This window comes from Clarias gariepinus, chromosome 19, assembly GCF_024256425.1.
Source record: "Clarias gariepinus isolate MV-2021 ecotype Netherlands chromosome 19, CGAR_prim_01v2, whole genome shotgun sequence".
In the NCBI taxonomy this organism is placed as follows: Eukaryota; Metazoa; Chordata; class Actinopteri; order Siluriformes; family Clariidae; genus Clarias; species Clarias gariepinus.
In genome coordinates, this window is record NC_071118.1 from 11,369,342 (window position 1) to 11,383,758 (window position 14,417).

General features: G+C 35.2%; 1 protein-coding gene across 3 annotated transcripts in view; it reads left to right on the forward strand.

The window, feature by feature from the left end:
* The window catches only part of nectin1a (nectin cell adhesion molecule 1a), a 44,887-nt gene extending 35,283 nt beyond the window's left edge, over positions 1–9,604 (forward strand). For 2 of the 3 annotated variants that reach the window (XM_053478442.1, XM_053478444.1), the window contains 4 exons: positions 6,472–6,619; positions 7,947–8,013; positions 8,345–8,556; positions 9,238–9,604. In XM_053478442.1, coding sequence (XP_053334417.1) covers positions 6,472–6,619; positions 7,947–8,013; positions 8,345–8,556; positions 9,238–9,256 — 446 coding nt within the window. In that variant the 3' untranslated portion in view covers positions 9,257–9,604. Of the gene's footprint in view, positions 1–6,471; positions 6,620–7,946; positions 8,014–8,344; positions 8,557–9,237 lie in introns of those variants that run through there. The other variant, XM_053478443.1, reaches the window with a different exon arrangement.
* The last annotated feature ends 4,813 nt before the right edge of the window (positions 9,605–14,417 follow it).

Below are 14,417 nucleotides of genomic sequence, written 5' to 3' on the forward strand. Positions count from 1 at the left end.
CACATTGTGAGACGTGTAAAGTGAAATGATCAGCTTCTTTAAGCACAAAATAAAAATGTAACAGATTACAATGTGTGATTTTCCTTAGGTAAATATTGCAGTAACAATCGACACATGGATCCTTCAGGTGTGATTACCAGTATATAAATATGTTTCTAATCACAAGTTCACAACTATCAGAAATGTATTTTAAGTCAGTTAATATGAAAGCCAGTATCAGAGGTGCAAAATGCGCAGTTTTCCAACTCTTTTAGGAATCGAATATGATTGACTGCACCGGAGGCCACTGGTAAACAGTGAATATTTAGGCACAGGTTTTTACAGCATCTGTGGGACAGAGCTTAGTTACAATCGCACATTTATTTCCCAATGTGTTAGAGAGAGTGTTTACAGTCGGACTTACGGCATCGTGTTTCAAATCCAGGCCCAGATGGTGTTGTGATGTGGAGCTGAATTTTGCCTGAATCCAAATTTTTAAATACTGTTACTGCTTCGAAAGTGCAGCTTAAAATGTTTAAAACAGTCTCCTGGTAATTATTATTGATTTATCACATTAGAAAAACCTTCTTCTGACCCAGAAATTAGCTTCACCTTTACCTGCTTATATCAAAGCAAAGTGTGGGAGAACATAACAATCCACAACCACTGCAACATTTAGGATTGCAAAGAAAAGATGATAGTCTTTATTAGGAAGCAAGGGACCTATTTTTATGTGGGATAGGGAAAAATGCCAAACAAAATGAGTTTTTTTCTCTCATAAGTGAGAGATTTCAGCCTTAAGCAGAAGCAATTGTGGTATTTAATTATTTAAAGGGATAGTTTGGGGTTCTTCAAGTCTGTCTAAAGTCATAATTGAGGTGCATTATAAACCATTCCTGCTCTGCATAACGACCATGAAGTTTGTCACTAGGAGCGATGAGTACAATGTATGGAATCAAGGTCAAATTCCACAACCTTCATTTTATGCAAAAAAAAGCACTCTAAAGTTCAGCTGAGACACATATAAAGACATACCTTTCAAAGTTACGAGGAATTTAGTACACATGTAACAATTTTCTTTCTAATATGGCTAGTTCTGATGAAAGAAGAGTGATGGAGTTGTACTAAATACACTGTAACTTTGTAAGATACCAAATATATTTAGTTCAGTGGGACTGCTGAAGTTTCATGAGTCTCGGCTGAACTTTGGAATGTATTTTTGTATGAAATGAGGGTTGTGGAATCTCACCTGATTTCTGGGTGGAACAACCAAGACCTATTGCAAAGTACTTATACAATTACTCAATTGTACTCGAAGACAGATTTGAATGAACACAAACTGCTTGGTCTTCCATCAACTAATTCTGCAACATTTATACAAATAACAGGCACATAAATACCAGTGAAATAAAATAAAAATAAAAAAACATGCTAGCAATGGAGGAAAATTACATTTATTCATCTATATTCTTCTGCAGTAAATCTCTAGTAGTTCATCAGATGTCAACCTGATTTTTCCATGCTCAGAGTACTGTATTAAACAAAAGCAGTTTGGTTAGTACGTACAGTACTAAACAAAAGCAGGAAAAATGCACTCTCAGTTAAAAATAAAGAACTCATACTGGTTAATTTGATAAGACATCTCTATAAAGCAAATTCTAAACAAAATTGTACAGAAAATGGTATATAATTAGCTGTGTTGTATACTGTATGTGTTATGGTAACCACTGATGAATAAGTATTTGGAAGTGTCATAAAATATGAAAGTTATGCCTCCCAAGAGCAGGAAGAGGTAATAACCAGACCGAAAAAAAAAACCCTCAAAGCACACACACATAGGCACAAACATTTCAACAATGTTGGCTCAACAATGTCACATGTGGCTTGTTTGCTAATTGGGAAGACATTACTACAATGTTTTTGGCTCACAGTCAATGCATGCTTTTAATATTTTGTTTTTATAGCGTTCAACAAATTTGTAATAGTTATTATGCTAATTGTAGTCAGTCCTGTGTTAGCAGTTAAATGGTGCTGCAAAATGTACATTACTGTGGTGATTGATCACAGGAGGAAAGTTGCACGAAGGGAACTTGAGCTGAATCTGCTTATCGACATGGTGGGAGTGCGAAGATTAAATAAATCATCATCACAATGGGTCGCTGTCTTACAACACCGACTGGTTTAAATCACACATAATAAGATAAAATGACTGAACGTAGAAGATGATTAAGAAAAAAAAAAAAGAAAAAAATAAGACAAAATAGTAGTACTGTATATTCCAAATACTTTTCACTGAACAAAAACTACTTTTCACTAAACAAAAAGAACAAAAGAAATCCATGGGACAGACCTGCTAGCTAATCCGTCTTAATCCTACCCTACCGTTAGGCTGGATAAGTGCGTTAAGTGTGTTGTTTTATGTTGTACACTGTTGTCTCGGTTTGGCTTACTGAAGTAGTTGGATCAGATCCAAATCCGCCCCTTGACTTTTAGTTCTGTGCTCAAGCACTATCTTACATCTTCCCAATTAGCAGACAAGGTCCTTTTCAAAGTCATTGAAACAGAAATTATGCACAAAGTGCTAAGGTATGTGTGTCATCTCAGGAAGCAGTGGCCATAAATGGAAAGTAAATGTCTAACTGTGACAGTTGCACATGCCGAGAGGACAAAATCAGTTTGGCATGTAATGGCAACGTCGATCCAAACAAATGCATCACCTGATTAAAACCAAGCTGAACCCAATCAAGGGACAAAATTTTGTTCTGTTACATACTTAGAACTTATGATGGTATTTCCACTGTAAACCATTTCTAGTTAATGTATTTAATACAACAATGTTACATTTTAGCTGTAAATAGTGTCATAAAAAGGTTGCGAGTTGATTAAATATCTACTTTGGAGTTCATAATAGTTGTTCAAATTAGGTTAATATTTTAGAGCTGCATGAAATCATCATGTTTTGTATTTATATACAGCTAGATGCTGTGCATGCGGTGCATTATAAACTTCACCAAAGACTATTGTAACAGCTAACATGTTCTACAAAACGACTGAAAAGCTCTTAAATTCATTTAAGGTTTGATGTGTATGATGTAATTTATTGAGTTAAAACACATGATTAAAATATTCTTGTACATATTTGCTGTATAAATGTCTTGTTGTGCAACTGGTTCTGTGCAAAAGAATACAATAAAATGTGTATAATGTGTATATGTTGTGCTCAAACAAAGTTCAGTTCAACAAAGTGTTACATAATCCTGAAATGTGATGACTAAAATGTTTTTGCTTTTGCACATGGATTCAATTACTCTGTATAGGGTTTTGTAAATATTTGAACTATGTTGAGTGTTGTGCAATAAGTCACTCTTGTTAAATGACCATGCTGTACAGTATATATGTATTTCCACTGGCATGTCATTTGATCAATGAATGCTTTATTTTCCTGTTGGTTGTAACTGTATTTTAAATAGTTTAATTGTAGCTTGCACTTGTGTTTGTTGGGATTTTTCGGGCATAAGCACATAAATTGTTCTTTTTACAAATAAAATGTGAAAACCCATCCGTATAAATCCCTGTAATCAGTTTTGTGTGTGGGGAAAGAAACACTTTGTCAAATGGTTTTGTTTACTGGACAAAACTTTTTTTTTTTTTTGCTGTATAACTGGTCTGTGCTTGCTGGTTGTCATTTAGTCCTGACTGTGAATTCCCTTTTCCACTCAGCAGTAGTGATGTGTTAGAGACTGTTTGAGACATATATCCTCACTAGAGGCTTTTAGTTTGTGGCTGGCTCTTGTCTTTTTTCCTGGGCAGAAGCCAACCATTGTCTTTTTAAATCCAATATGAGACAGGCTTTCATTGGTCAGGAACTAACATCATGTTGCTCTGTGTACATAGTGACCTAAGTGAAAGCTTACGTGAAAGCCATTCATGACAGACCTGATTTGCAGGGCTGAGTTAACACACACCAAAAAAAAACCACACATATCCAAATAGGAAATGTACTGGTGTTTTCTAATGTTCACCTGAAACCCAGTGGAAAATAAGTTAATTTACTGTAATAAGTTTATTTCATTATACCGTATCACTGATGAATTCTTGATTTTGATTACTCAGAAGGTATTGATTAATTTATTTTTTGCTCCAAAATCAGATCTTTATGCTCCCTATCAAATTTAAGCATTTTTACCCAATTAGTCACAATCCAATAAGTTTTCACTGCACTATGCATGTGGAAATAGTCTTACTTTTACTACAAAACAAGACTATGATTTTGATTTTGAATATGATTTTTTTTTATGATGCAAATTTACTAAAAGTTTTGTCTTCCATCAGAGTGAGTCATGATTTTTTTTTCCTTGACCACATTTATTCCACTGAGTTGATGGTTCCAAATTATCCTTCCAGGTTTTAATAATAAGCTGGACAGTTTTTTAACCCAATTTCAATAGTCTCAGCAAACTCCTTAGTTGTTTTCTTTGCTTAATGCAGGCCAATAATTTGAGCCTTTTGAAACAGAGTAACAACTTTTCCACAACCACATGGTTCATCTGTCAACATGGTCTTGTACATATTTGAAATAGAAAACTACTCCCTGCATTAGGGTTGAAAGATTTGTTGCTAGCTGAAACATTAATTAATTAACTGTAGTAATTATCAAGTTAGAGGATTAATCTTTGGCGTTTTAATTTTTAAATCCAAATATCAACTCTTTTTTAGTCAGGGACGTTACATATTGTTATGTAACAAGGGTTAAAAAAATACTTATTTGTTGATAAATGGTTTCTTTAAGGAGATGTTAATTAAATACATAGACCGATCAGCTACAACATTTAAACCAGCTGACCAATATTGTGTAGGTTTACCTTTTCCTGCCAGAACAGTCGACCCATCAAGGCATGGACTACACAAGATGTGCTGTGTGCTGTGATCCTTTAAGTCCTGTAAGTCCTGTATGGATCATCCGGCATATGCCAGAGATGCTTTATCAGATTGAGATCTAGGGAATTTGGAGACCAGTTTAACACATGAATTCAAACTATTCATGAATATTTGCAGTGTGGCAGGGCGTATTATCCTGCTGAAAAAGACCACTGCATTATTGAATAATGTTGCCATAAAAAGGTGTACTTGGTCTGCAACAATGTTTAGGTTGTAACGTTTACTTGCCTCATAATAAAGAGATAATCAACGTCATTCACGTCATCTGTCAGGGCTGTTAATGTATGGCTAATAGGTGTCTGTGTCAGTGCTGTGTAACACGTATATTTTTCACCACATGGACGTCTTCACTTTACAGTGTGTATTTCTGTTTTTAAGGTAACATGTTAAGATGTTTTTTTTTATTATTATTTTGTTCTTCAAGGATAAAGGAACCTACAGCATTACTTGGGGTTTCTAACACATCTTATGTATCAGCAGTATACTGTAGATGTTATGATGCCATTCAGGCTTGGTAAGTTTCCTTCGGGTACTCTGCTTTCCACCACGTTTAAAAATCACGCAAATTAGGCTAATTCCCGCTCCCAAACTGCCCATAATGTGTGTGTGTGTTTGTGTGTGTGTGTGTGTGTGTGTGTGTCGTTATTGGCACCCTGTCCAGGGTTGTACAGTACCCTGCCTCGAGCCCAAAGTCTCCTGTGATAGGCTCAAGGCCACCTGCAACCCTGTATCGGATAATCGGTATAGAAGATCAAATGGGAATGGGGGAAAAATTATGCCATTAATTTGTACTTTCTTTGTGCTGATTTCTGACTAAAAATGTGGTTGTTTTTTCCCTTTTGTATATTCAAGCAACTGCACATTGCACAAACAGAAATGAGGTTATACTGAGTTTTTGTGCAGCTGTGATTCATCACAGAGTAAATGCCATAGGCAATCACAGCCATGCCGATATTCTTCATAACCTCATTCTTGAATGTGAAATGTTGCTTAAATATACAAAACAAATCAGCAGAAAGAATGTACAAATGAATGGCATCATACCATCAATTATTCTATACTGTTGATAAATAAGAACATCACTCTTGATTGTGCAATATAACTTTTAAACAACATTTCTGTTGATTTAGTTTTACGTATATGATTTTTTTGGACACTACATGGCCAGATGTTTTGTTTATTTTTGCACCACAAGCAGAAAAAGGTCTGAACCTCACTCACTTTATATCATGTCGGCTAGCTGGCTTACATTAATTTGTACATTCCTGTTAAACGTGCTTCTGGTAAAATTGGCATCCATACTTCCTTCTCATTTTCCACTGACGAGCTTTTCTATTTCAAGTCGTAAATTATATTCCTGAAAGTATCATTTGCCAAGCTCTGTGATGATGTCACAAATTCTGTTTTAAACTAGGATGTGGAATTTAATGTGGAACATTTAATTTTTCTCTGCTGTAAAATATCTCTTTGTTTCAATGTCACAAAGGCTGCTAAAACTACACAAAGGTTCGTTTTTATAGTAGGACAATCACCAAGCTTCTGTGTTTCCCACAGAAACCCCACAGCCACTGAGTGCAGCTGAGAGGGTGATGGGTGTCCTCGGATGGGTGATTGCCCTCAGCATTATCCTCAGTATAGCCGCCGTCGTGTTTGTGGTCAACAGACAGCAGAGGAAGAAACAAAGTGAATCCGACAGTGACTCGTGGGTACCATGCAATAGAATAGTTCATGTGAGCTCATTACAGCGCAATGTTTTACAGAAAAAAAGGCCATGCTTTAAATAGAGTATGTGTTTAAACAAGTCTAAACACTAGCTTATATCTAATTAACCCCTGATACCAAGTGTGGCCTTGTAGTGATTCTCTGGAAGTCATCCCTACAATAATGTACATTAGTTGTCACTTTTTATATATGTTATTTTAACAAGTGCAATTAATGGAAAAATGTCCTGCTTGTCTGTCCAAACTGTTTTACTGCTTGGCGCTTAACTAATGATAGATGGCCAAGTGGCTTGACTGGCAGATTCTTACTAATAAACCAGGTTTTGCTGAAGTACACTGGTGGCCAAAAATATTAAGACAAAAGTGAAATTAAATGTTTTAATGACATCTCACATAATCTTCGCTTATCCGGAACAGGTTTGCAGGGGGCATGGAGCCTATTGCAGGAGACTTTGGGCATAAGGTGGGGTACAGCCTGGACAGGCTGCCAGTCCATAACAGGATGCACACAATTATGTATTAACACCAATTATCCTAATCTACATGGTTTTGGACTGTGGGAGGAAACAGGAGTACACCAAACAAAGGGAGAACATGCAAATTTTAAGCACACAGACCCAAGGTGGGAATCAAACCCTTGACCCTGGAGGTGCGAGACCACAGTGCTAACCAGTACGCCACTGTGGCACCTAATAACATTTACATTAAAAAACGAATAATAAAAATCAAGAATACAGTAATATATTTATTTATTTATTTATTTATTTTTTTTTTAAACCTGCTGGATCCAGTTGTGTATAAAGTTAGTTGCAGTACTCTGGTGTTACTTGCTCAATCCCTGCCTGCTTGGATTGCTTGCTTCCTAAAGATCATGTACAGAGGTTTGCAACAGAAGTTCACAATCCACTTGTGAATTGCCTAGTTTTAGAGGTGGACACTCTGCCTCCAGAACATGAAAAATCCTGTTATATATTTTTACTAATCCATTAACCAAACTGTCTAATTCTAATTAGCACAACTCTTCTGCCAGATAGATTTAAACTAATTAGTGAAATCACCTGTTATGTACATGACATATAAGTCTTAATACTTTTTGGCCACCACTGTAGCAGGTTGTTTCAGGTTGCTTGCTGTATGTGCTCACATTATTGTTGTTTTGAACATGAAATTTTTTTTTCTTATTGAAGAGAGATTTACCATCAGCTATTCGACTACATTGTCATTAAGAACACTTCTGTGGCACTTTTGTTTTTTAAAAGCTGCACTTTGCCAACGCCTCCAAGCCTTAAAGATCTTTGTCCTCAACAGGGCCGGCTCTTCTCCTACCCATAAAAAGCCTTCCTCTTTTGAAAAGAAACCAGCGGGTGACTTCCAGGTAAGACAGCACTCATCCTCGTGGTTTACTGTGGTCTTGAAAAGATGCACTAATGCATTATACCTTGCTTGCTAATCTGAAAAGGAAAGCATTTTGTGCCTCAGGGTTTAGTGTCTGTGAACAGAGAGCACCTCCTACTGGTGAATAGACAATGACAAATGAACTGGTAATGTTTCTCTTGTAACTAAAACAACAGATTGATCATCTTGTCTTCTTGTAACGGCGGATCATAAACTAGATTCTACTGTCTTTATTTTATGATAGTCTTAAAGCAGAAGAGCTGTGATTCCTGCAATAGATCTCTCTCTAATATAGTGCGCCCTCTCCACAGAACCAGAGCCAGATATACGACGAGGTTCCAAACCCAACAGATTATGTCAGTTATCGTCTGGCATGTAATAAGGACGGATGCCCAGAACAACACTCTCCACCCATCCAGCCACCACTCACATTTCTACCTCAGGACCCATGCACCCAGAGCAACACATTTATGTACCCTAAACCACCTGGGCCTAACACTTCATATACCTTCCCTAAAGAACAGTATGTATGAGCATGCACATGCAATTCTTTATTTATTTTCCTCCTTTTACCATTGCTACTGTATGTAAGGAATATATGAAACCTGATATAAATGAGATTTACTGTACCAATCCCAAAGTCAATTATTTACCTATAACAGCATGTTCCTATGTGTTTTATTCCTCTTACATCATAGCAAGTTGCCAATAATAGTTATGTGTTATCTGTTCATAGTTTTATTTTATCAGGTGTGAAAAGTGTACAAAACACATTTGCTTGAATAAAAGTACTGCTACTATAGTAATAATTCACTCCAAAAAAACACACAAACAAGTAAAGGAGTAATCTTAAGTAATTCTCTTACATTACCAAAACCCTAATTGATACACCTATTCTGAAAATGCTTTGTGTGTTTTAATAAGTTTTTTTTTTTTTTTTGAACACTTTGATTATCACCAGTATATAAATAAAGGTAACACTAGCTGGCTAGCTAACTAGACCAAATGTTGTTGTGTTTTCAGCAGCTTGCTAAAAAAAAAATAGCCAGCTAATGCTACTTCATACATGTTTCTAGGTAAACAGTTAGCTATCTAATAAATATGTTTCTTCCACATTCTTCTGAGCAATGACCACAGGCTGTAGCAGCACTCAGCTAAACAGTTCACTTAGCTAGCTAACAGTTTACTTATACATGTTTTGCAGGTTGGATGTTGAGCTGTGAAATGCTGCTATCACCATGAGGCTTGCCATTTGTACTTAGCTGTTCATTATCATGTTCATAAATGTTAATTAATGCTTCTTTTGAAGCATTGAAACTGAAGATAAATTATGGCAAAGATGGTCATTTGTATCTACTGTTTCAGACATTGTTGCTGTGTCTAAAATACCATCATTTTCAATTTGCAAATAAAAACTTTTAATTGGCTTAGAGTTTTCTGGGGTAAAATGTGTTAGTATGTATTTTTACTTAGTAAGAGTGATTAAAATTCAGTGTTGCGAAGTACAGAACAGTTTGACAGCAGAACGTGATAACACTTTTCCAGACTTTTACTGATTTTGGTAAATTATTATTTTAAGACACACCAGGTTGTCTGTAACAAAACATACAACAAACATTTAATCTTAATAATGCTATGTAACCTCATATTAGAAGCATAAAGTTCCAGATTTTTAGCAAAGCAGACACAAGCTTTAAAAAAACATTGACAAGCTGATATGAGCCAATCACATTGTTTCTTTCTGTCACATGATCAGTCAAACTACTTCCTGTTTAAAATAGTGGCTGGTTTGACTGTTTTAATGTGTTTAGTGGATTTTTAGATAATGCTAATACCAGGAAAAAAGACATTTACTATTTGACTATTTGTTACTGCTACTGCAGTCACTTCATGAGAAATGCATTTAATTTCTTAATGCTTAATGTCTGCAATCAATTCTGTTAAATAGGACAATATGAGATTTGGATGTTGTGCGAGAACAATTTTCTATACTTAATATAGCTATGTTGTAGAGTAAGCACTGTGGTAATGTTTGTAGTCACAAAACTACAAAGGTGCGTGAGCAATTTGTGGTAAAGAAACAAGAGTTGCATATGTGTATGTGTGTGTACAAAGCTGTTGTGTTTGCTTTGGTTGATTCTGTCTGCTATTACTGAAATGTTATAATCCTAGGGAACGACTGATGCGCACTGCTGGTTCATAAACAGATGTTGAATGCCTTATACCTACATTATACAGTGACAGGGGGCTTTCTTCAAGCACAGAGGTAAAAAAATAAGATTGGTAGCAAATGAGGCTGATGAGGCTGTTAACTGAAGCTTTTGCACTGTTTATAATCTTTCTTATTATATACAAGAATTATTTGTATTAAAAAGGTTTTGTGTGCAAAAAAATTATACATTTTTCTCATTGATCTAATTTGCTGAGACTCATTACAAAATCACAATCGAAGAATGAGTTTGCTATATTCTTTATTTAAACTAAACCAACATATTATTAATAATAAAATGCATACTTAAATTAACCCAAATATCTGCTGGCTGATTTATCCATTGTTTCAAAACCTTGGGAGACAGAGTTTTTGCAAAATCACATAAAAATTCATGTTGATAAAACCATAACAATTTTGCCTTAACATTTTGGCACTTGCACTTCTTAACAGCCTTATTGCATTCTGTTCTACCGTATTTTGTTGATGTGCAATTATTTCTTTTTTTTTGTCCAAAAATGCAAAAAAAAAAAAAAAAAAAAAAAGGGGTTTTTTGTCGAACTGTTATATATACAGTTATATATACTAACATATACAGTATAATTTTATGATTTCAAAAAATCTTAAGTAAGATGATTTATTGTACTCGAAAATACCTCTAAAATAAAATACACTACACGGCCAAAAAATAAAAACACATTAAAAATCTATATGACAGTTCATTTCATCACCATTTACATTGATTACAGCCAGGGCATCATTCTGCTAAGCTTATACAATGTCACAACATTTATTTTCATCCAGAGTCGCATTAACTTTTCTCCAGGATCTTGTATTGATGATGGGCGATGATAACCTTTAGAAGTAACCCTAGATCCTAACACTGAATCCACAGGCTTCTACAGTAAGAACTACCTGTGTGCATCACTTCTTACCCCGATATGCTTATCACTTTTAAAAAGAGTACGTTGGGATTCTTTAGACCACATGCCCTTTTTTGAAATGCACCACAGTGTGTTCTTTATGCTCCCTAGCAAATTGAAGCCTTTTCTTCCTCACTGATAAGTGTTTTTTTCTAAAGCTACACAGATGTTTAGTTCTTCTTATTCTGCATGTTCATAAATCACTATTAAACATAGCTGTGAGTTCTACTGTTGTAATCGTATATTTTTTTACGATTTAATTTTACTATGTTTTCAAGTGATCTCCCATTTTAATAAAGTATTTTTTTTTTTAATATTTTAGTAGTTTAATCTCCTTAGTTGTTTTCTTTTAAGAATGCAGGATAATAAACATATTTGCCACAAACACAGAATATGTCTTCTGACATGGTTGTTTAAGAAATGAGAAGCTTCTCATTGCATCAGTTATGGTTAAATAACTTGTTACCAGCTAAAACATATTAATTACTGATTATGCAATGGGCTTTTTTTAACAATAAAAAAAAATACAGGTGGTGCCTTTTTTGGCTGGGCAGGTACACTGATCAGCCGGAGCATCATGACAAACCGCCTACTATTGAGAAGGTACGTGTACAGTAGCTTTTTATATTTCATCACTGAAATTAGTGATGAGGCACTTCCATTCCTGTTCTCACTTACTTTCATAACAGCTTTAAAAATTTGTTCCCTCACTCTATCTCTTGAAGTTAGTAAAACAAAGATTGCAATTTGTTCTTGAAAACCTGCAAACTGCGAGGTGTTCAGTCCTGAAATATTTGATTATCAAAAAAAATTACATCAGAGCTTTACATTTGACTGTTACAAATGTTTATGATATTATATTAAAAAAGCACATAAATCTGTCATTTGTCTTGCTTTTATATGAAACTACAGTAAGCAACACCGCTTGACCAATCAGATTTGATAATTCAGCAGCACTGTAGTATTCAATTGTCATGCCTATTTATGGATTTCAAATAGATTGTTTAAGTAATCAATGTTTTAAGCCCTGGGTTTTGACGGTAAAGGCAGCATTTGTTGGATAAACCAACATGACGACCAGAAAGCTGTCTAGGGGAGAAGAGGGGTTAGGGACTTCAATTCATGGCTTTTGGTCAAATATTCAGTTTAGTCAACAATACAAGAATTTGAAATGTCCTAAAAAAAGAAAGAAACCAATAAGATGTTAAAAACCAGACACTGAAAACAACAGCAGTTGATGACAAAAATTCAGAGAACTGTAAAGCAAAGCATAAGATACAAACCACCCATCAACACTAAGAATGGGAAGGCCAGATTGAAGTTCAAAATAAAAAAGTTTGCAGCAGAATAAATTCAGAAGTCTACAAAAACATTCTGTCTTCCAGATTCTCAAGGAATGCATACACTCTAATTTCGCATAGTGACCTCAAAACACATAGTGAACACAACAAAGGACTTGATTAGGTACATTAGAGAGTACCTAGAGAAGGGAAGGTTTAGACTGACCAAGCTAATCACTGGACCTTAAGTCAAATAACCACATATTTCTCCTTCTGAAAAGGAGACTAAAGAGAAACCGCAGAAAACAAACAATAATTGAAAGAAGCTAGGGTGCAAGCCTAAAAAAAAGAATAAAACAATTTGGTGTTGTCATTGGGTTTCTAACTTAAAGAATTATTGCATCTAAGATACATGCTACCGCAGATTGTATTTAATCTACCTGAACACAACTGGTGGCCCAAAAGGTACTATGATTTAAGTTGTTTAAAACATCTAGAGGTTAAATCTGGAAATGAAAGCTGTAATTTAGTTCTAAACAATCAAAACTCCCATATATTCTTGTTTCATTTCTTATAAATAATACAGCAAGCAGAGTAATCAACAGAAAATCCTGTATTGAAACATACTCATGGAAAGTTGAATGGGAGGAAAAAGAAAAAAAGGTGCATAATTAAAAGGGGTGATCACACCCTTAAGAAAAGTGTCATGCAAAGCTGATTCAAGAACATGGGAGAGCTTTACAGCTCATGGAGTGAGGCTGGAGTGAGTGCATCAAGAGCCACATTGCACAAGCATCTTATCGAAATGGGCTGCAACTGTTGTATGCCTAACAAGTTACTCCTGAATAAGAGACATCAAAAGTGTCTTACCTGGGTTAAGGAGAAAAATATCTGAACCGGTAATCAGTGCTCCAAAGTCCTTTGTTTTTAGGTGAAAGTAAAATTTGCATTCTATTTGGAAATCAAGGCCCCAGAGTGCCTCTCTACCCTTGGGCTATTGTACAGAGGGAGATGAGAAACACCCGACCCAACAATAAAGACAATCTAAAGACTAATGCCAAAACAACCTGGTTTCCAAACACATCAGCAGTGCCACAGGCTGATTGCTTCCATGCCATGCCCCATTGATGCAGTAGTGTGTGCCAAAGCAGCCCTGACACTGTATTGAGTGCATAAATGAACATCCTTTTTAGAATTATTTATTTTTTGCTTGATCTTAGAAGATAATCTAATACTGTATTTTGAGATATTGTTCATCTTGAGCTGGATGTAAGCATTAAACATTGAATTAAAAACAATAGGCTTGAAATATTTCACTTTACATATAATCAATCTAGAATATGAGAGTGTAACTTTTTTTAATTAAATCACAAACAAAATTTTTTCACATTTTTTTTTCATTTAAGATTCACTGTGTGTGAGTGTTTGTGCAAATTCAAAATGCACCATATTATACTTAGCACATTTTTTGTTATATATGCTTATCATGTCTGCCTTATTATGTACAAAATCATTAACTATTTCCAAACCTAACTTAAAAATTAATTAATAAATAACATTACAAAGAATGTTTGCTTGTCTATAATGAAAGCAACATATTACAGTATATGATCAGTTTTCAGATGGAAAAAAAACAACTAATGTTGGCTCCGGGTACTGCATGAAAATAGAAAGAAACAAGTGCGGCAAAGAACTCATAACTCCAGAAATCAATCTTGAAAAACAATTATAATAAAGAAAATAACATTAAATAGGGATGGATGGTTCTATCTACAGTAACTGCCGCACGGCACACCGGACAACGGATATACATCTGACATTTCTGTGGCAGTTGTTTACAGGGTCGAGATGGCCAGCTTTACGCCCGGTTGTATCCAAGCACTTGGGGATGGACATTGTCCAACAGTGATGACCCATTGGCATCAGGACTCAAACTGGGGACATCCTGGTCTGCAGTCCAATACCTTAACCA